The sequence below is a fragment of the Pipistrellus hanaki genome (assembly GCF_964339955.1).
Source record: "Pipistrellus hanaki genome assembly, chromosome: 14".
NCBI lineage: Eukaryota > Metazoa > Chordata > Mammalia > Chiroptera > Vespertilionidae > Pipistrellus > Pipistrellus hanaki.
The window spans coordinates 16295854-16319593 of NC_140516.1; the positions used below are offsets into that span (position 1 = coordinate 16295854).

General features: G+C 47.5%; 1 protein-coding gene across 1 annotated transcript in view; it reads right to left on the reverse strand.

The window, feature by feature from the left end:
* Positions 1 to 23740, reverse strand: part of LOC311632903 (cadherin-23-like) — a 299605-nt gene that overhangs the window by 262153 nt on the left and 13712 nt on the right. The window contains exon 2 of the mRNA XM_084904920.1: positions 1278 to 1349. Coding sequence (XP_084761046.1) covers positions 1278 to 1344 — 67 coding nt within the window. The 5' untranslated portion in view covers positions 1345 to 1349. The remainder of the gene's footprint in view (positions 1 to 1277; positions 1350 to 23740) is intronic.

Genomic DNA, 23740 nt, shown 5'->3' on the forward strand with positions numbered 1-23740 from the left:
GACCCCGCCAAGCACGCAGGCCAGGAGAGGGGGCAGCCTAGGGACTTCCGGGCATCAGGATGCCAGCGTCACCCCAACAGGCGTGAGGCTGTGGCTTCCTCCAGAGGCGCCCGGCTCCCTGGAGTGGGAGAAGGAGCCGGCCTCGCTCAGGAATGTGTTTGCCTGTCGCCAGGCACACCGTGCCCACAGCTCTTCCCCAGAGATGCCCTGGCCCCCAGGGCCGAGGTGCTAGCTGTGCCTGCAGTCCTGGCCTTCCTTTAGATCAGACCGGAGCAGTTTGATCCTGGGGCCAAAGGCAAATGCCCTGTCCTTCCCCTGGCCTCCTCGGTGGGCACTAGCGCTGGCCCTGACGTGGGGAGGAGGGGAAGGAGGGCTGGTCCTCCGGCAGAGAGAAGGGGGCCCTCACCTCCATGCCTCTGCTCAGGAGGCCCCCACCTGCAGGAGTGCCTCCTTGCCGCTCTCCTATTTTAAAGCTCTCTCAGTCCTTAAAGCGCAGAGCACGTGTCTCCCTCCGGCTGGGTGTCTCCTACCCCCGCAGGCCCCATTCATCTTTCCTTCCGATGGGCTTCTCTGTCCTTGATTCCCACTCTCGTCGCCTGCCTCGGAGCAAATCCTAGCAGTGTCTAGTCTAGCACAATGGTCAGCAGACTCACTAGTCAACAGAGCCAAACATCATTACAACCACTGAAATGTCTCTGGAGAGCCAAATGTTTTAGACTTAAACTTCTTCTAATGCCACTTGTTCAAAACAGACTCGCCCAGCCCGTGGTATTTTGTGGAAGAGCCACACCCAAGGGGCCAAAGAGCCGCACGTGGCTCGCGAGCCTCGGTTTGCCGACCACGGGGCTAGTAAATCTGCTAGACTCTGAACTCCTTGAGAAGGAGTCATTCCTTCCACACCCCCGAGTTGGGCAATGGTGACACACACAGTAGGTGCTCAAAAGACTCCTGGAAAACCAAACCACTGGCCGGCCCTGCCCCCAGAAGCCTCCTTCCCTTAGAGCTCAAGTATTTCTCAAGGCTCCGCCCCCGCCTCCAATGGCCCAGGCCCCGGGGATGGGTATTTTAAGCCCTGAGAGTGCTGCAGAGCAACCCAGGCCCCGGGGGGGGGGGGGGGGGCGGGAGGGGGGGTGTACCCAGTCACACAGCCAGGCGGGATCTCGGGGTCCCAGAGCAGGCTCCTCCCAACTCCTGCCCCAGCGTGCCAACCCCACAGCCGGCCCCGCACCCTGCAGCCTGGCTTCCCAAGCCCGCTGTGGGGAAAGGATTACACTTACCCCAGCATCCGGAGATCAGCACCAACAGCCATGCCACGCGGCAGCCGGCGGCAACGTGGCACCTCATGGCTCCTGGGGACACAAGAAGGAGGGCGTGAGCAGCGGCCTCGTGGGGGGACCCGTTCCTCAAGGCCCTCTAGCTCCTCCCGCCCCTGCAGCTCCAGGGAGAAGGGAAAGAGGGGCTCAGCTCGAATGGGGGCGGGGGCAGGAGTGGGGACTCGGAAAGGAAGAGAGGGTCTGCGTCATCGGTTTTATCAGCGTGCAGTCCTGGGTATGGCATGGCGGCCTGAGGGGACTGGGCTGGGGTGGGGGCAGCATGCCCTCTTTGCCTTTGGGGTGAAGCTCAGCATGGGCACAGTGTGGGATCCTGACGTGTCCTGGGCTCGGTGGGTGGGAGGAGGAGCCGCCGCCTCCATTCTCCAAGGTGGCATCGGTGAGTGGTGGAGCCTGGCTGGGTTGGAGACGGGCTGGGAGGTGGGTGCTGGGCAGGAAGACAGGAGCCTACAAGTGGCTTGTCAGGCCCGCCACCCCGCTCTCTCCAGCCTAAGAGCCTGGCAAACATGTTTTTTCATGTTGTGTGTAGTTTTCTAGATATCCACTATATTGCCCCAAAACAGCAGTTATGAAAGGGGGCAGCAGGTTATGGGGTCCAAAAGGGCACCAGCCCAGGGCCTGCCCAGGGCCTCACAGGAAGTGTGTGGGAAGCGGGAGCTGAAACTGTGGGGCTCAGAGCGGAGCGCCAGAGAGATCTGGGGCCCTCCGACCACAGGCTCAGCAAGGCAGTCCCACATCCAAGAGCGCAGGGAGGGGGGCTGCTCCTCCCCACCCCTGTAGGGGTGTCGAACTCAATCAGAGAAGGGGCCAAAATCTAAAATCCAGCCTAAATCGCGGGCCGAATGGTTTACTGAACAGTCATAAACTGACAATGTCATAAACTGACAGCGGAGTGCAGTGATGACAGCGCGGTGCGGGCCACATTGCAAGGCCTGGCGGGCTGGATTTGGCCCGCGGGCCTTGTGTTTGACACATGTGCCTCAGAGGCTCAGGAGCAGGCGCCCCGGAGACCAGCCGTGACAGGGGGCGGGGCCCCCGCTCCTCAGCTGGTCCTCCTGCTGCCTCTGACCTGTCAGCACCTCTGTAACCCCCGCAGGGCCTCACGGAGGGCCGCACAGCACCCGCCGGGAGCACACACCGGCTGCCTGGCCCGGGTGGCTTTACCGTCCCTGCTCCACAGGCAGAGGACAGCCTTTACACAATTTGCTCAGAGACCCTCAACTACTGAGTGGGGTTCAGCACCTGGATCCAAGTTGACATGCCGTCTCCCTCCTCAGTAAGGGATCAAGAAGGACATGGGGAGGTGAAGGGAGCTGAAGGGATAATTTTTTTGGAGGTTCTTCCACATCCCTGCAAGATGTAGGGATGAGAGATTCAGGAAAGGCCAGGAACAGATCGCTTAGTCCACACCTGGAGTGGTCTCTCTCCCAGCGGAGTGGACCGCGCAGTCACCCACCAGCTGGCCCCTGACCCACACAGCACGTGACGGCCCATGGCACCTTTTGTTTCCCTCCTAATACTGAGCCTGCATGTTCCAATTCCTGGGTCTGCAGTGGTCATTAAAGAGTAAAAGATTCTAGGGTGTATTTACAGAAAGGCAAATGCCCCACCATCACTTTGCATTCCTGCCCCTCCCCCCTCGCCCTCCCACCCCACTCCCGTGAGTTTGCAAATGTCAGCAGCCTATCCTAGGCTGCAGACCGCAGTCTACAGAGGCCAGGAGGGGTTATAAACGAGGGAGACTTCGGGTTGAGGAGGTGGCTGGGGACAGTGGCCTCATGCTCTGTCAGAAGTGGCAGCTGGAAACTTGGCTTTTTATATGAATCCAATTTTTAAACGTTAACAAATAATTCCATTTTCGTGAGCCAAACACGACTGGTTGGGCCTGGCATGCTTCCTCGCGAGCCTGGCTGTGCACCCAGGCAAGTATGTTCAATTACACGTGTGTCCAGAGTAGCTTTAGAATAATGGACTCGCCACGCACAAAAGCAACTTGCTTTTCTCATGTCATAAATGTCACAGAAAACCCTCCAGGTCAACATTGCTATATCTACCTCCTTCTTTCTTTTGTTGTTGTTGAAATCCTCACCTAAGGGTATTTTTTATATTGCTTTTCTGGAGAGAGTGAAAGGGAAGGAGGGAGGGGGGGGGGAGAGAGAGGGAGAGAGAAAGAGAGAGAGAGGAACATTGATGAGAGAGATACGTCGACTGGTTGTATCCTCACGCATGCACCCTGACCTGGGGGCAGAGGGACTGAACCAGCAACCCAGGTACATGCCCTTGACTGGGAATTGAACTGACAACCCTTCAGTGCACAGGCCTGAGCTCTAACCACTGACCAGCACCAGCCAGGGCATCTATCTCCTTCTCTTAAGGGCTAAATAATAGTTCACAGTGTGATGTATCACATTGGAGACATCGCCTCCTATTGGGCATTTGGAAGCTTCCAGGTTCCCGCCACCACCGAGTGCGCCACAGGGCATATCTCTGCATAAAACTGCACTGAGACTTTGACAGCTCTTTCTCTCCTAACGCTTTCGTTGAAAGGAGGCTTTGGTCTTTATTTACTAATGTTTGAAGTAATTTGTACTTTTCAATCACAGTGAACATACAGCATACTAGTTCCAGTGTACAGTGCGGTGACGGGACATTTCTATAATGTACACAGCGATCATCCTGATAACCGTGGTGCCCGGGACCCTGTGGCTCTCACCGTGGGATTACTGGGCGGTGAAATGCAACAAAGAGCGTGCGTGTAAACCTCTATTGAGTAGAGTCTACTCGACGCTGCCATGTTACCTTCCGGAAAGGCTGAGGCCGGTCCCCCTCCCTCCAGCCGAGCTGAGAGGGCCTCTGTGCCCCCCTGGTAGTGATCCGCCTCTTCAATGGCTGCCAATAAGATGCATGAAAAACGGTATGGCACTGTGCCTTTCATTTGCGTTTCCTAACTACTAGTGAGGCTGAGAGTGACGCCTTTTTAAACGCAAACCGCTTTCCATCAGATATCTTGCATTGTCCTAGGACGTCCTGCAGGGAAGCCAGCCAGCATCGCTAGCAGGACCCCTGATTCGCAAGTGGAGAAACCGAGGCACAGAATAATCAAGTAACAGTCTGACGTCGCAGAGGGCGTGTCCTTAAGAAGGAATCTCCAGCCTCTGCCTTTCTAAGCCAGGTGTTATGAGGATTAAACAGCATCTGCTGAGAACGATATCCAGGAAGAGCTGGGAGAGCGCACCATTCCGCCTGGCACTGCAGGAAGTGTGCCGTGCAAGGAAGGAGGAAGGAACAGAGAGAGGGGGGGAGGAGAGCGGAGAGGAGAGGAGGGAAAACTTGTTAGAAAATTCCCACAGGCCAGCGATTGTCACAGGGCATTAATTTTATTTAATCCTCCAAAACCTTTCTATGACATCGATATCACTGTCCCCATTTTACAGATGAGAAAACTAAGACTCAGTGGGTCCCTCTAGGATTAGAACCAAGTCCCACACTACTCCCATCACCCCATTCTGCTGTCCCCTCCTCCCCCAGCCCCACCACCCCATTTCCTAATCTATAGAGGAGCTCAGTACACACACCCCACACAGCACACACGGGCCCAGGGCCTGCCGCGGAGTGAGCACGCGCACCTCACACTGACACGTGCACAGAGCATCCCTTTCCACCGGGGCTCAGGCTCTGACACGGCCGGGCACCCTGGGCCCCAGCCCTCTCCTCCGAAATGCTGCTCACCTCCTTCCCCTTCGTAGGTGATCCCACCGATTCATTCCCCCTCTCCCCCCATCTGTCATGCAGGAGTGGCAGGAGCCACCGCCGGAGCGTCCAGAGGCCGGGACCATCTCCACGCCATCCTCACCTTGGGGCGAGGTGGCAGCGACACGGAGATGAGGCGGCACCAGCGTCAATGGGTGAAGCGAAATAGGCCAGAACGGGCCCCCCTGCTGCTGGGCTTTCCCTGCATCCCAGGTCTTGTTCTTCCCGGGGCCGCGTTGGCTTTAGGGAGGAAAGCGAGGCCCAGAGCCGGCAGAAGCTAATGGCAGGGGCAAGGGGCCCCCGGGCCCCCGCCCCCAGGCAGGGCACGGTGGTAGATGCTGCCTGGGCTGCTAGTTTTCCCTCAGCTCCAGCGCCGTAGCGAGTGGCAGGAGTCCCCTGAGGTGAGCCTGGCCTACTCTGCCCCGGGCAGCAGCTGTTCCCCAGCCTCCTGGCCACCCCGACCGCCTGCCCAGCAGAGCTGCCCGGCCTTCTTTTTTTTTTTTTTTTTTTTTTTTTTTTTTTTTTTTTTTTAAATATATTTTATTGATTTTGTACAGAGAGGAAGGGAGAGAGATAGAGAGTTAGAAACATCGATGAGAGAGAGTCATCGATCAGCTGCCTCTTGCACAACCCCTACTGGGGATATGCCCGCAACCAAGGTACATGCCCTTGACCGGAATCGAACCCGGGACCCTTCAGTCCCCAAGCCAACGCTCTATCCATTGAGCCAAACCGGTCTCGGCATGCCCGGCCTTCTTCACTGTGTGAGGCTGCATCGCCCTCAGGGTGAGGCCTGAGCTCCCACCGACCCTCCCCTGTCCCCACTGAGCCAGAACACACACACACACACACACACACACACACACACACACACCGTGCTGCACTTCCTGCCTAGGCCAGGGCAAAGTGGTGAATGCCTGCCCCAGAGGCATGAGCAGGGTCACAACCAGCTGCAGCCAAGACCTGTGCCCGCACTGTCGGAGGGTACAGGGACATGAGAACGGCTGGAAGCATGTGCTGGGATCGAGTAAGTGATACACACTGGCACTGCCAGGCCATCAGGAGAGAGAAGCCCGAGGCCTCCAGAAGGCGTGAGAGGCGAGCTGCACAGGCTGCAGGGACTCCTCACGCTGACATGTACTGAGCACATATTACACACGAGGCACTGCGGGGCACGGGGAGGCATGGAGTAGTCTATGTGCTAGGACTCTCTCATCATTGAAGTTTCCATCTCTCTCTCCCTCTCTTCTCTCAGAAACCAATAAAAATATATTTAAAAAATAAGTAAATAAAAGGCAGTGTGCTCAAAGGGTTATAGACACAAACGGGGCCCTGTGAGCCCCTGCGGTGATGTGTCCACAGCATGCCCACTGCCCCGCTGGGTCCCCGGCCCAACCTTGGAGGGCGCCTCCTTCCTGTCCCCACTCCTTTGCTCCAGGCCGGAGGAGGCCAGCTTCCTGCAAGCCTCCTCCTGGTCCTCAGGGTTTGACCAGATGCTTCCGGACCGAACCCAAGATGGAGCCCTGGGCAGGCCCGTCTCCTGGGCAGCGACTGGAGAGCGTGCTCCCTGTTCCTTCCAGAGCAGAGCACACGCCTCTCTCCTGGGGAAACCAGGCCTTTCTAGGCCCAAGCCCCAGGGCCAGACCCTCCTTCCCTCCCTGTCACTGTGTCCCACCTCCCCCTGCAGCCAGCCTGGGGGGGGGGGGGGCGGCAGAGTGCTTGCCATCCCAGCAAGCCAGGGGCAGGGAGGCACAGAGCCGGAGGGAGGGGAAGGGCAGGAGGGCACATCTGAGCAGCTTTTCAGTTCCTCGGGAGGGAGAGATTTTCACAGCAGGGTGCCACAATTTCGTTCAAACTATTATAAATTCCCATAAAATCAGATGCACTCAACTTTGAATGGAAATACAAAAATACGCCGCAGAAATCAAATACAATTTGGGGATTATTCACCACCACTACACACAGAGAGGCTCATGCGTGCAAGGAGGCACCTGCACACGACACCATTAGGGCCGCTAATGGACAGGCCACTGTCAGCCGCCGATGGCTGCGCCTCAAAGCCCGAGTCCTACGGGCTGCCGGTGGGAGAGGCTGCTGTGACGGAAGGTCACTAAGGAGAGCCCAACTGGAAGGAGGACAAAGACCGCCTTGTGGCCATTCTGTGCTTAGGACCTCCGCTGGGCCCCTCCCGGAAGCCCCCATTGAGTGACGCCTGGGGGTGGGCAGGTACCCAGGCCGGGCCAGGCAGGATATGACCAGGACGGATGTCACAGTGGGCCAGCACTCTCCACAAGGGGCCTGGTGTCTCTGAGTTCCCTCAGCCTATAATTTTTTTTTGCATTATTCAGCAGAAGATATATTTTAATCTACTCTATTCTTCCTGGAAGTAATCCTGGCTAGGGTAAATAGCTATATAATAAGGGTGTGCAGCCTAAACAGGTTTGGCTCAGTGGATAGAGCGTCGGCCTGCAGACTGAAAGGTCCCAGGTTCGATTCCGGTCAAGGGCATGTATCTTGTTTTCGGGCACATCCCCAGTGGGGGGGAGGGGGGGGGTGGCAGCTGATCGATGTTTCTCTCTCATCGATGTTTCTGACTTTCTATCCCTCTCTCTTCCTCTCTGTAAAAAATCAATAAAAATATATTAAAAGAAGGGTGTGCAGGAAGTGAGTCTCCCTTCTACACCAGCCCCACCCCTCCTGCCCGGGGCAGCCTTGAGGTACCACTCCTGAGTGCTAAAGTGCTGAATGCATAAATAGGATGGGACATATAGGTCTCTCCCTCGCCTCTTTTAAAACACACCCAATGTTATCCACTCTGCCCGCTCCTGGTTTTCCACAGGACGATGTGTCCTGACACAGTCTTTTTAGCAGTGTCCTGCCTTGTGGGGAGACCATCATTCACTAACAAGTCCTCCGCTGACGGACATCTGGGTTGTTCTCAACCTTTTCCTTTGACAAATAAAGCCACAATGGAAGTCCTTTGTTACTGTGTCCTCATACACATATGACTGCATCGAGCAAGAGGAAATTTTCCCATTTTTCTAGCTGCTGACAAACTCCAAAGAGGGTGCCTCCAGTCATGTTCCTCCAACCATGAGGAAAGGGCTGGTGTCCCCATAAAATCGGCACTCATGCTTTTTTTTGCTTTTTTTTTTAAAGTTCCAGGAAAGGCCGCTGAGGCCTCTGATCCCGAACGCCCAGCCCATGAGAGAGCAGAGGAAATGGAGTTGATGAAGGCCAGCTTTCTTTCCCCGCCCCCTCACCCCAGCTCCTCACCAGCCAGGTAACTGCTAACAGAACTGCCCGGCTCTGGCACTCTGATGAACTCTGCATCCTTCCTCACTGAGGTCCCTCCCTGTGCTCCCCCTCTGTGCTTTGGCCAGCTTGTTCTCTCCATCTGGAGCACCACCCGGCGCCATCTTTCAGGCAAACTTCGAATGCCACCTCTTCCACGAAGCCTTTCTGGGTCCCTGCTGGAGTGGGAGGCAGCTATTCCAGCTGTGTAGGGTCATTAGACATGTGCACACCATCCTTTTCCCAAAAGACACTCTCGGATCCTTGCAAGCAAAGTCCACTCTACCCCTGATGGCCATGTGCCCACTCAGCGTCTCCTTCGGACTGTCTCCCACATCGAACACATCCGAAAGGGACTCAGGCTCTTCGCCAAAGAGGGTCCCGTCCTTGCCGTGCCCATCTCGGTGAATTCACTTCCGTTGATACAGTATTTTGATTAATTCAGTTAACGAATATCTTTCATGTGTCCAGTAAGTGACACGTTCCTCCTTCCCCCCCCCCGGATTGCCATATTGCAGTTGATCCAATACACCCTCTCAGCCCCAAACCCGCTGGGCTCATTCCCACCCCTTGGCCGTCATTGTGGTTGATCAAATTATGGATCCCGACACTTCACTCATAGGACCATGCCTCTACACCCATGCTGGGGTCTCTCGGTGGACAGAGCACACGATCCCACCCTGCATGCTGGGCGTGGCCAGGTGACTGGCTCTGACCGATGGATGCTGCAGCCAAACTCCACACCGGCAGGAGAGTGCCCCCGGGGTGAGGGGGCTGCCTTTCAGCCCGGGAAGAGCATGCCCCAGGCAGAGTGAGCAGACAGCACCCACACATGGCCCAGAGTCAAGATCAGATGAGTTTGCCCTCCCGCTGACCCTCAGACACACGAGTGAGAGTAAGTGGTAATTATAGTGCTTGTTAGGCAACTTCATTAAGACAATAGTTACTGATTATAACACTATGAAATATTATAACTAATAAGAAAACATAGAGGGGAAACCATCACATTGAATTTGGCAATAATTTCTTGGATATAACACCAACAGCACATGCAATACAAAAGGTAAATAAATTGTACTTCATTAAAATGAAAAAATTTTGCCTGGCCAGTGTGGCTTAATGGTTGAGCATCGACCAATACACCAGGAGGTCACCAGTTCATTTCCCTGTCAGGGCACATGCCCTGTAGTGGGCTGTATACCCTCCCTCCCCCTCCCCCAGTGGAGGACATGTAGGAGGCAGGCGATCGATATTTCTCTCTCATGGATTTTCTATCTTATACTCCCTCTCCCTTCCTCTCTCCCTAAATCAATACAGACAATATTTTAAAAAGTGAAATAGTTCTGTACATTACAGAATACTATCAATAGAGTAAAAAGCAACCCATAGAAATATCTGCAAATATATTTTATCAAGAACTCCTAAAACAAAACAGAAAAAAAAAAAATTTCAAAAATGGGCAAAGGATTTGAAGAGACATCTCTCCAAAGAAGATACACAAATGGCCAAAAAGCACATGAAATGATGCTCAACGTTATTAGTTATTAGAGAAATGCAAATCAAAATCACCATAAAATACCACTCCACACCCATGAGATGGTTATTGTAAAAAAAAGAAAACAAGTGCTGGCAAAACTGGAACCCCTGTGCATTGCTGGTTGGAATATAGAATAGTGTAGCCGCTGTGGAAAACCGTGTGGTGACGCCTCAAAAAATTAGGCATAGAATTGCCATATGATTCAGCAATTCCACTTGGGTGTGTCCACAGAAGAGCTGAAAACAGATTTGAACACATGTATTTGCACACCAGTGGTGAGAGCAGCGTGATTCACAATAACCAAAAGGTGGAAACCAACCAAATGTCCATCAGTGGACAAACGGACAAATGATGTATAGTAGGCACCTACAATGGAATACATTTTAGCCTTAAAAAAAGAAATTCTGCCGCATGCTGCCACAGGCACGAACCTCGGTGGCCAGTGCTAAGTGAGAGAAGCCAGTCACAAAAGGACAAATGCTCTATGATTCCATTTACGTGAATTACCCAGAGGAGTCAAATTCACAGAGTCAGAAAGCAGAACAGTGCTCACCAGGGTCTGGGGCAGGAGGGAACGAGGAGTTGGTGTTTAATGGGGATAGAGTTTCAGTTTGGGAGGACGAATAAGTTTTGAAGATGGATGGTGGTTGCACAACAAAGGGAATGTGCTTAAGGCCACTGAACTTAAAATGGTGAAAATGGTAACTGGTGTTGTCTATTTTACTGCGGTAAAAAATGCTTAAAATAGTAAGTTTTACATTTTGTAAATTTTGCCACTATATACATAAATTTAAACTAATACAAAAAAATTAATGAAATAAAAGGCCGTCACTGTTCTCATGTTACTACTCAAAAAAAAATTTTTTTTAAATGGTAAGCCATAGGTAAAGCAAATACCAGCAGGGCCAGCCCAATCAGAATGCAAATAGCAACTGAAAACCAGCCCATTTTCTCTGTTGGCTTTATTATCAAGTAGACTCTCCCGATAGATATACTGAAGAGATGGTCAACAGTGGCTCTATTAGACTTAACAGTACTCTAAATCACTCCAGCTAAAGTCCTAGAAGTTTGACTGTCAGAATGTGTATCACGTACTCTAAGCATGTCAAACTCAAAAGCTAGCACGGGCCAAATAAATGAGGCATGTGGCCTGCGGGCCACAAGTTTGACAGGCTTGACGTACTCAGTCCTGAACCAATCAAAGTGGCGACTACAGGAACGCAGTATGTGTTCATTGGCAGGACTGAGTGGCAAGCCAGTCTGAGGCCAGAGGTGAGTCAACTCATCAAAACCATATGGAATCAGTTCAAGCAACCAAAAGAAAGAGATGAGGCCTTTTTCCCAGAAGAAGTGTTACTGAACAACAAAAACATATTGTCCCCTCTCTACTCTAAGGGAGAAAACTTGGTATCAATGATATCAAAATAGCCTGGCTGGTGTGGCTCAGTTGCTGAGCGTTGACCTATGAACCAGGAGGTCATGGTTTGATTCCCAGTCAGGGAATATGCCCAGGTTGTGGGCTGGATCCCCAGTGTGGGGCGTGCAGGAGGCAGCCAATCAATGATTCTCTCTCATCATTGATGTTTCTATCTCTCTAGCCCTCTCCCTTCCTCCCTTCCTCTCTGAAATCAATAAAAATATAAAATAATAATAATAATAATAATAATATCAAAATATAATCTGCTGGATAACTTTGTGTCATAATAGAGAAAAATAAAAAGTAATGTGAGGGGGAAAAGAATAGAGTAATAAGAATAAAATAATGTATTTATATATGTAAATGAATAATATAAGCACTATATAAAATTAATATGTTTAGCCTTAACCGGTTTGGCTCAGTGGATAGAGCGTTGGCCTGAGGATTGAAGGGTCCCAGGTTTGATTCTAGTCAAGGGCATGTATCCTGGTTGCGGGCACATCCCCAGTAGGGGGCATGCAGGAGGCAGTTGATCTATGTTTCTTTCTCATTGATGTTTCTAAATCTCTATCCCTTTCCCTTCTCTCTGTAAAAATAATAATAATAATAATAATAATAATAATAATAAAATATAAAATAAATAAAAATATGGTTAGCCTCATAAAAAAAGAAAGAAAATCATCCCAACCACCACGCACACTATAACCGCTATTTTGACACATTTGGGCTTAACCATGCCCTCCTCAGAGAAGCTTCCCTAATCACCCTGCATTACAGCTGATGATCTCTATTTCATTCCCCCTGCACCCTGTTTTTGCCCCCATGACTCTCAATACACTTTGTAGCGCACCATCCTCTTTGGGGAGAGGTTAAGTTACAGGTGCTGACCCAGGGGAGAGGTCTGGCAGAGTGGGCTCCCCCTGAAGACCTTCTGGGCACATCTCTCAAGATCCCCCTCCCCTGACTGCCTCCTCTAATGCAGGAAGTGGAACATGGCAACCGAAAGAGACCCTACACAAGCATGTCAATAACAAGCATGTCGAACTCGCAGCCGGCGGGCCGCATGCCCATGCGATATGCTTGTTGTAGGGTCTCTTTCTGTTTTTGTTTTGTTTGCCTTGTTTTTTAATTTAAATTCTTTCATCCTCCTGCTTTTGAATTGGACTCTGCCATGTAGTAATTTATTTGTGGAAATCTCTTCCAGCTTAGATGGTACAACGTTCTGGAGGCCATTTGGCACAATAAAGCCATAGCCTTAAAACACTCACACCCTTTGACTTAGCAATTCCACTGACAGGAATTTTCCCTAAAGAAACCCTCAGAATCATGGCACAAACATTTTGTTTTGAGGATGTCCATAGCTGCACTATTTATACCAGCAAAAGCAGGCAACTCCATAATCAATAGCAGATGTTTATATGAGTAATTATGATGCATTCACATAGCAGACTGGGGGCAGCCATGGAAAATCATTTCTCAGAGGACATTTTTTGACAAGCAAACATGTTCATGACAAGTTGTTAGATTGAAAACACAAAGTACAAGCCTACTCATAGCGTGTTCCCATGCTGGAAAAAATAAATCATACATGCATATGCCTGGATAGAGATCATTCTGCAACACATTTGTATCTCTATTTTATCTTTGAATACAGAGATAAGAGGTGATTTTCTTTTATCTGTATTTTCTAAGCTAACAGCCTTTGGTTACTAATAATATTACATTTAAATAAAGTAGCAAGTACTGTATCTCATTTAAAACCAAACTAGTCTTCCATACAGTATGGTTCTGGCATACACATAGACACAGAGATCATAGAATAGAATGGAGAGTCCAGAAACCAAACTATGGTCAACTGATCTTCAACAAGAGTGCCATGACCATTCAACTGGGAAAAGGCAGACAACTGGACAGCCACACGATGTAGAATGAGGTTGGACCCCACCTCCCTCCATATACAAAAATTAACTCAATATGGATCAAATAACTAAATGGGAGAACTAAAACTCTCAAAAGAAAAACAAGTGTGAATCTTTATGATTTGGGAGTTGGCAATGTTTTCCTAGAGATGACACCAAAGCACAAGCAACAAAAGGAAAAACAGACGCACTGGACTTCAAAATGTAAAACTTTTGTGTCTCAAAGGAGTCTGTCAAGAAAGTGAAAAGGCAACCCACAAAAATGGGAGCAAATATTTCCAAATGATACATCCGATCGGGGACGTATAGCTAGAAGACATAAAGAACTCTTAAGACTCAATGGTAAAAAAGACAACTCCATTTTAAAACTGGACAAAGGATCTGAATAGACATTTTTCCAAGGAAATGCACAAATGGCCAATAAACACATGGAAAAAATGTTCAGCATCATTAGTCATCAAGGAAATCAAAAACACAATGAGATACCACTTCACACTCCGTAGCAGAGTTATAATCAAAAAGACAGATAATAACAGTGCGGGGAGAATGTGGCGAAATGAAACCCGCCTTTCTTCGCTGCTGATGGGGATGTAAAGTGGTGCCGCTACTTTAAAATAGCCTGGCTGTTCCTCAAACAATTAGACAGAGTTACCGTATAACCCAGCAACTCCACTGCTAGGTCTGTACCTAAGAGAAACGAAAACATATGTACACACAGAAACCTAATGTTCCTAACAGCATTCTTCATAACGGCCAAAAGGCAAGAAACCACCGACCTAGTCCACCAATGGCCAAACGGATAAACAAATGCGGTAACAGCAAGGTCTCAATGTTCATCATCAATAGATTCTGTGACTCTGAGCGAAACATGGAACGGAACCAACTGACATAAACAAGCGTTAAGTTCCTGTGGCATCTCATCAGTATTGTAGGGAAATGACATTGTTCGAGTATCTACTCTATATCCATACGATGGAATATTACTCAGGCATAACAATGAAGTACTAATACGAGCTACAACATGGGTAAAACTTAAAAACTTCATGCGAAGCCAAGGAAGCGGGCCACTAGAGACCACATATTATATGAGTCCATTTATATGAAATGTCCAGAATAGGCAAATCAGAAAGTAGATTAGGGGCTGCTTAAGTCTTAAGATTAGGGGGCTTTTGAGGGCATGGGGTTTCTTTCTGACAGGATGGACACAGTCCAAAATACACCATGGTGATGGCTGCTTTCTTCTGTGAATACGGTGCGCCCTCCGTGTCCATGGTTCCTGCATATGGTGATTCAACAAACCAGGGAGAGGAAATAGTTGAAAAAAATGTTACATTGTAGCTGGCCTGTACCGTGTGGTCAGGCCTATGATGGTTGCATCTATACTGAACATGTACAGACTTCTTTCTTGCCATTCCCTAAACAATACATAATAACACCTGTCTGCACATCACTGGCATTGTATATCACAGCATTTACCTGTATTATAAGTAATCTGGAGATTATTTAAAATATACAGGAGGCTGTGCTTAGGTTATATTCAAATACTTTGTGTAAGGGACTTGAACATCTGGGGGTGTTGGAGGTCCTAGAACCAATCCCGCGGATGCTGAGGACAGCTGTATATGCATAACCATTGGGCTGTGCGCTTTAAATGGGTAAAGTGTGTATTTGAATTCTATCTCAATAAAGTTGTTTTTAAGATAAAAATAAATTTATAATTAAATAAAACCAATGGAGAAAGTGAAACTCCTCAAAATCACTCAAGTTAATCTACCGAGTCCATCATGGTGCAGACCCTTCTGCTTGCCTCTGGGGCCCTGCCTCCCACTTCCAGCCAGGGAGGCAGCCAGCCTCACCCAGAACCCGAAGTCCATTCCCCGTGGCTGCCAAGCTGGGCCAGCCCGCTCTCTGTGCAGGCAAGAAAGCAGTGCACAGAGGCTGCCTTCTCAATCTTCAGACCTTCATCCCAAATCAATGATGGGAATGAAGACCCAGGTCCTGAGCCTGTCCCCCCACTCACCGCCCAGGCATCCCTTCTCTGTAACGTGCAGGGCGGATTTGGTTTTCCCCAGCATTCCCACCTCTACTCCGCTCTGCTTCTCAGATGCTGACCCCCAACCCAAGTCAAGACCATCGGGTCGTCAAAGGAATTTGAAAATAAGGTGAACCCCGAAGCTGCCACCGCCCTCCCTGCCTCCCCGATCCCACGCCCCAGCAAACAGACCCACCACAGGGGCCAGCTGGCCGCCTGGAGCTGTGGGCTGGCTCGCTCTCTGCCTGTCCATTGTAACCTCTGCTCAGACGTGCTCTCTCCAGGGCTCCCCAGGAGGGCCATCCTGTCCTGCCTTCCTTCTCTGGAGGCGGAGGACCTGCCGGGACCCTGGGACGGGGAGTGGCCATGGAGTCAACGCAGCCCCAGCTGCCGTGTGTGGGTGACCATTTGGCTGCCACTGAGCCCAGCCCTGTAGCGGCACAAACCTCCACAGCGAGTTCCTCCTCCTCCTCCCGCAGGGAGGCTGGCCTCCCCCTCCTCCAGGAAACCTCTGACTTCACCAGCGAGGCTTCTGCACGACTCCCTCCACCCCGCTGTGCCCTTGACAGTCTCCTCACTCCTTCATGCCACACGCTACGTGCATGTGTGCACACGCGTAGGTGCCTGTGTCTCTCTCTCGCTGGACTCTGAAATCCCCTGGGATCAGAGCCCCGACTGTTCACTCTGGGTGCTCTGGGGCCTAACACAGGAGCTGCTGCAGCACAGGAGGCGTTCACAATTAGGTGCAGAGAACGTGAGAGAATGAACGGAGGGAGTGGGAAGAGCAGAGCACAGCTGCTTCCATTGACGAGACCAGAGTGCAGAGCTCCAATGCCAGATCCCCCCAAGGGCTCTGAAGGCTCCCCTCGCCCCACGCCTGGAGCTCCTCAGGAAACGGGGTCAAGCGTAGGGGACAGGAGGCAGCGGGGGGAAGCAGATGAGCTTACTGTCCCTCTCCCCCGTGGGCCCCACTTCTCCATCTGTGAAATGGGGGCCCAGTTTCCCAGACAAAACAAGCACGTGGAGAAGGCACAGCGGCTCCTCGACCAGGAAGACCACGCACATGAGGGCAGGCGGCCCTGGGGGAGGTGCCGAGGCTGCCGGACAGGCCTGGGAGCCCCGAAGGCCCCAGGAATCCAGCTCCTTACCCCAACTGCCTTCCTTCTTCCCACCAGAAGCTCTGAGCGCCTGGACCACACCTGGAGCCAGAAGAAACCGGGAGATCCTCGGCAGGCTGTCCATTTAAAAAAAAAAAAAAAAAAATACTTTTTCACTGAATTCAGAGAGAGGAAGGAAGAGGGAAGCATCAATAATGAGAGACTCCTCTGCCTGCCGCCTTCCGCACGCCCTCCCGATGGGGATGGAGCCTGCCACCCGGTCATGTGCCCCAACCGGAAATCAAACTGCAACCTCCTAGTTCATAGGCTGACACTCAACCACCGAGCCTCACTGGCCAGGCGGGGCTGTCCATTTTGCAGACAGGGAAACTGAGGCCCAGGAGGCGGTGGGAAGGGTGTTGACCTGTGTTGAGTGTGCCTGCCTCGTACTTTCTATATAACTATAAATCCTCACCACGGCCGGCAAGGGGCTTGCTGACCCATTCTGCAGATGAAGAAACGGGGGTTCAGGGAGAGTCCCAACCTGCCAGAAGTCTCACGGCAGAGAGGAATGGCAGCAGGATTCAAACCCAAGAAGACGGCCTCCAGGACCCACACTCATTCCCTGGCACCACAGAGCCAAGACGGACCTGGAGCCAAGAGCACCAGAGCCAGCGAGTTCAAAACGGAGGCTCTCGGACGCCCAGTCCAGTGCTCTGTCTTCCTCACGTTGCAGGGCTCCCCACAATGTCCTACCCCCCCTTCGCCCCCCGCCCCAGCTTGGGTACGTACCATTCAGAGAATCACTGAACACCAGGACTGGAGAGGACAGGAGTTGGTTCCTCATCAGACCGCCAACTCTATAGCACCCTTTCTCCCAGACACTCAACCTGAACTTGCATACCTCCAGCAATGGGAGGCTCACTACCTGTACAGGATGCAGTCCATCTTTTGGACAGCATAGGATGCCCTTCCTGCTAACAAATCAAACGTCTCTTTCAAAGACCCAAAAGCTTCATCTTTTTTTTTTTTTTAACTCAGCCATTTGCCTTTTTTTTTTTTTTAAAATATATTTTATTGAATTTTTACAGAGAGGAAGAGAGAGGGATAGAGAGTTAGAAACATCGATGAGAGAGAATCATCGGTCAGCTGCCTCTTGCACACCCCCTACTGGGGATGTGCCTGCAACCAAGGTACATGCCCTTGACTGGAATTGAACCTGGGACCTTTCAGTCCGCAGACCGACCGATGCTCTATCCACTGAGCCAAACTGGTTTCGGTGCAAAAGCTTCATCTTATTTTGGGTTCACTCTGTCCACATCTGCTTCCATTCAGCCCTCACACACACACACTCCTCACCCTCCCCATCCCAGCCTTTTTAAATTTATTTCCTGACACTTCCTCCCTCCCCTGTCCAAAAGCTACTTTCTAACCTTTACTAAGGAAAAGGACATCTTTTTTAAAAAAAAAAAAAAATACTCAATTTAAGAAAAAAGTATTTCACATCTGTCTGAGCAATACACAAATCATAATTCTTAAAAATAACAAATTGCAGGTCAGAGTAATCATAAGTAAATTGATATTGATAAATAAGCTTTTCTCCGGAGCAGTAGGTGGTTTATTTTAATCTAATGAGTTTTGTATTTTCCCGGCTCTCAGATGCCATGATGAAGGGCTGTCTGCAATAGAATTACGATGCTCCCTGAAAAATTGTAATTTAATGCCTCATTTTGTCAAGACTTTCTTGAAAATGAGATTTGTTCCCAGTGAAGAATTTTGCTCAGCTCTTTCCCATGTTCCCCCACCCACCTCTCCAGGCTTCTCCACAAGTAACTGTGTTTGCTTCGCCCCAGTTTGGGTTCCGCTGCTCCCCTGCCTGTGGGTCTGCCAGTCTTCTTTCCCGTCTGTAGGGGTGTGTGTGTGTGTGCGTGTGTGTGTGTGTGTGTGTGTGTGTATGGTGACAGGCCTGGGGGGGAGGGGTGCGGGGAGGAGACAAGTCAGGTAGGTCCACAGGGGTGCAGGCAGGACAGGAAGGGTGCACGAGGGAACATTCCTGGCAGATACACCCTTGCTTAGTGGCTGAGCAGAGCCCACTGCCCAGTCTGTGCCTCGCACTGCACCCTGCAAATGGGAAGGGGAGGACAGACCTCATCCTTCCTTATAGATGGAAAAGGGTTGCCAAAACCGGTTTGACTCAGTGGATAGAGCGTTGGCCGGCGGACTGGAAGGTACCAGGTTCGATTCCGGTCAAGAGCTTGTACCTTGGTTGCAGGCACATCCCCAGTAGGGGGTGTGCAAGAGGCAGCTGATGGGTGTTTCTCTCTCATTGATGTTTCTGACTCTCTATCCCTCTCTCTTCCTCTCTGTAAAAAATCAATAAAATATATTAATTAAAAAAAAAAAGATGGGAAAGGGCTACTGTTCCAGAGTTCAAGGGAGCATGATAAGCACCTACAGTCAGGAAAGAAGACTGACAGACCCACAGGCAGGGGAGCAGCCGAAGCCAAAACTGGTGGGCGGGGGTGGGGGGTAGGTGAGGGGAATTAGGGGTAGGGGACAGGGAATAAACACAGTTATTTGTGGAGAAGCCTTTGGAGGGGGTGTCATTTGGTTGCATGCCCTCCAGGGTGGGGGAGCTCACGGCCTCCTCAGCCAGGCTGGTGCACTGTTAAGTGCATTGCTGCCAGGCCACCGGAAGGACCTGTTGATAGAGCTGGTGCCAAGAAACACTGAAAGGAGGAGAGCAAGACGCCAAGAGAGCAGGCAGACACTGAGTACAATAACAGAAGAAGCATTCTTGTGAGGCGATGGATAATTTCCGAAATCCCTCCATGCTGGGCCATAAAGGAACTTTCAAAACACTGCAAAAAACTGAAGTCATTCAAAGTATACTCTTTGATCATAGCAGATTACACTCAAAAACAACCATGGAAAAATTAGGAAATCCCCAAATGTTTGGAAATAAAGCAATGCACTTCTTTTAAAAACAAACAACTCATAAATCAAAGAAGAAACTACAACAGATTAGCAAGTATTTTGAACAATATAGTAATGAAAATATGACATCAAAATTTGTGACATAGTACATATTTTATGCCTAAAGGAAAATTTGTAGCCTTAAATTCAGATTAGAAAAGGAGAAAATCTAAAAACAATAATCTACTCATTTATCTCAAAAAGTACTTAGTAAATTAATCTCAAAGAAAGTAGAAGGAAAATTTAAAATTCCCAATAAGAGTAGAAATGAATGAGATAGAAAACACCATTAAATAGACAAAATCAATAAAACTACAAAATGGTTCTTAAAAAAAAAAAAAAAAAGGCCTAACAAGATTGATTAGTCCAGTGACCAGCAAGACAATAAACAAAATGATAAGGCACATATTGCCAATACCAACATTGTAAAAGTAAGTAGCACTGCAGGTTCTATAGAGCATAAATATTACAAGAGGATAATAAAGGAGATATTATAAATATCTTTATGTCAATTCATTGAAAGATTTATATGAAATGGATAAGGACCTCAAAAAATACCACTTACCAAAAACTGACATACAAAGACACAGAATTATAAATAGTCCTATTTCTGCTAAATAAATTGAAATGGTACTCAAAAACTTTCCTACTAATAAATATAAGCTCACATGACTTCTCAATTGAACTCTCATACATATTTAAGGAAGAAAATAACAAATCTTTTCCAAACTCCTGCAGTGAAACAGAAAAAGAACAAACAGTATTCAATTTGTATTATAAGGCCAGCATAACTTGATGCTATAATCTAATAAGAATATCACAAGAAAGGCAAATCAAAGGTCCATCTTTTTTATGAATATAGATGAAAAAATCTTAAATAACATATTAATAATTAACATATACCATGCAAAATGTAGTTAAAAGAAAGGTGATGTAACTATTCCAAGAGCAGATGAGGAATTATGAAAAGAAGAATACATCATGACAAAGTTAAATTTATTCCAGGAATGCAAGGTTGGTTTAACTTTTGAAAATCAATTAGTGTAATTCATTACATTAACAGAAAAAAAAATAAACATTACACAATCATTTCAATAGATGCAAAAATGCACTTGATAAAATTCAGCACATATTTATAATAAAAACTAGAAGCCCGGTGCACAAAATTTATGCAGCTGTGGAGGTGGGAGAGGCTCATACCACCCCGCTGTGCTCTCCAGTGGTGATCCCAGCTTCTGGCTGAGCAGCCCCCCCTCCCTGTGGGAGCGCATTGACCACCAGAGGTCAGCTCCTGCACTGAGTGTCTGCCCCCTGGTGGTCAGTGTGTATCATAGTGACCAGTTTTTCTGCCATTTGGTCAATTTGCATATTAGCCTTTTATTACATAGGAGGATTCATAGCAAAAATGAATAGAAGGGGTTGCAAATAAAAAAAAAAACACCCACGGCTAACATCATATTCAATGGCCAAGGACTTCCTTAAGATCAGGAACAGAACAGGATGCTCTTTATTATTGTTTTCATTCAGCACAATATTGAAGGTTCTAGCCAGAGCAATAAAACAATAAATTTTCTTATTTATTGGAAGAAGTAAAATTATCTCCTTTCACTGATCACATAATCTTATGTGCAGAAAACTCTAAAGAGTCCATTAAAAAACTGTCAGAACTAAATAAATTCCACAAAGTTGCGGATACAAATCAGCACCCCCCAAGTAAGTTGCATTTCTATACCAATGAATAACCTAAAGAGAAAATTAAGAAAACAATTTCTTTTACAATGGCATCAAAATGAATAAAATACTTAGGAATCAATTTAATCAAGGAGGTAAATGACTTGTATGCTGAAAACTATAAAAATATTGCTGAAAGAAAATTGAGAAAGATATAAATAAGTGAAAAGACATCCATGTTAATGGGTTGGAAGACTTGATATTGTTAAGATACTACACTTAATATTGTTAAGCTACAATACTACCAAAAGCAATCTACAGATTTAATGCAATCCCTATCAAAAGGCCAATGGTGTTTTTCATAGAAATAGAAAAACCCATCACAAGATTTATATGGTATCTCAAGGGATCCCACATAGCCAACACAGTCTTGAAAAAGAAGAATGAAGTTGGAGGATTTGCACCTCCTTCAACAAATTATTACAAATCTTACAAAGTTATAGTAATCAAAACAGTGTGGTACTGACGGGTAAGGACAGGAATAGAGATCAATGGAATAAAATAGAAAGCACAGAAATAACACATTACATATATGGTTAATATATTGTTGACAAGGGTGCCAAGAACCTTTCTACAGGAGAAAGACTATCTTTTCAACAAATGGTGCAGGGAAAACTGGATATCCACATGGGGAAAAAAAATAAGATTAGACGCTTACCTTCACCATATATAAAAATTAAGTAAACAAGGATCAAAACCTAAACTAAACTTCATAGAGAAAAATCTTCATGACATTGGTAATGATTTATTGACTATGGCACCAAAACACAGACAATAATAATAATAATTAGATTTCATCAAAATTAAAAACTTGTATGTGTCAAAAGACACTATCAACAGAATGACAACCTATGGAACTGGATAAAATATTTATAAATCATGTATCTGACACAGGATTAATATCCAGAACATATAAAGAACTCATAACTCAATAACAAAATCAAACAACCCAATTCAAAAATAGGCAAAGCACTTGAATAGACATTGCTCCATCAAAGATATACAATGGCCAAAATCATTAAAAAAAAAAAAAAATACTCAATATCACTACCCACTGGGGGGAAAAAACAATCAAAATCCCATGGAATATCCCTTCATACCCATTAGAATAGATATTACTTTTAAAAAATAACAAGTGTTGGTGAAGATAAGAAGAAATTGAAACCTTTGTGCATGCTGGTGGGACTATATAATCAAGCAGCCACTACAGAAAACAGAATAATGGTTCCCCAAAAAACAAAATATATAAATACCATCTGATCCAGGAATTTCACTCCGAGAAACATATTCAAAAGAACTGATAGCAGAGACTCAGTGTCCGTGGCAGCATTATTCACAATAGCCAAAAGGTGGAAACAACCCATATGTCCGCCAACAGACAAATGGATAAAACAAAGTATGGTATATAAACAAATGTGGATATTATTCAGCCTTAAAAAGGAATGAAATTCTGATGGCATGATACACATAAATGAACCATGAAAACATGCTAAGTGAAATAAGCCAGACACAAAAGGACAAATATTGTATGATTCCACTTAAACATGATACCTAAAATAAGGAAATTTATAGAGACAGAAAACAGGGTAGAGGTTACCAGGGGCTGGAGGGAGAGGGAAGGGGAGTATTGGTTAATAGGTACAGAGGTTATAGAATTTCAGTTTGGGATGATTAAGGTTTGAAAATGGACAATGGTGATGATTGCGCTACACTGTGAATGTATTAATGCCACTGAGCTGCATACTTAAAAATGGCTAGCCCAACCAGCGTGGCTCAATGGTTGAGTGTCAACCTATGAACCAGAAGGTCATGGCTTGATTCCCAGTCAGGGCATTTGCCCGGGTTGTGGGCTCTATCTCCCCATTGTGGCAGCATGCAGGAGGCAGTCAATTGATGATTCCCTCTTGTCATTGATATTTCTCTCTCTCTCCCTTCCTCTCTGAAATCAATAAAAATATTTTTAAATGGCTAAAATAGTACATTTTATGTTATGTATATTTTACCACGATTTTGAAAGAAACAGTAATAGAAGAAAATGTCCCTAATTTGCTAAATGATATCCACAAAAACCTACAGCAAGCATCATACTTAATGGTGAGATAGTGAAAGCTTTCTCCTTGATACCAAAATAAAAATAAAGATGACCACTATCACCACTTCTATGCAATATTATTCTGGAAGCCTGAGTCATTGTAATAAGGCAAGAAAAAAGATACAAGCATGGGAAAGGAAGATATAAAATTATTATTTATAGAAAGCATGATGTGTAGTAAAAATAACTAGAAATGAGAAAACTTTAAGTATAATTGATAATAATACCAACACATAGAAATAAATCTGATAAAAGAAGTAAAAGACCTCTACAAAGACAATTAAAAAGCATTCTTAAAATGTATTAAGACCTAGGAAAATGGAGGAGTATATGTCATTCATGGATCACAAACTCAATATTGTAAAGATGTCAATTTTCCTCAAGTGGACCTGCATATTTTTGAGGCAATTGCCATCAAATCTCAGCTGGGTTTTTGTGGAATTTCAAAAGCTGGTTCTAACATTTATATGAAAAAGCAAAAGTGCCAATGGTAAATAAAAGTGAAGAAGCATGAACCTGGAGGATTTTCACTACTCAATAGCAATACCACATACAGAGCGGTAG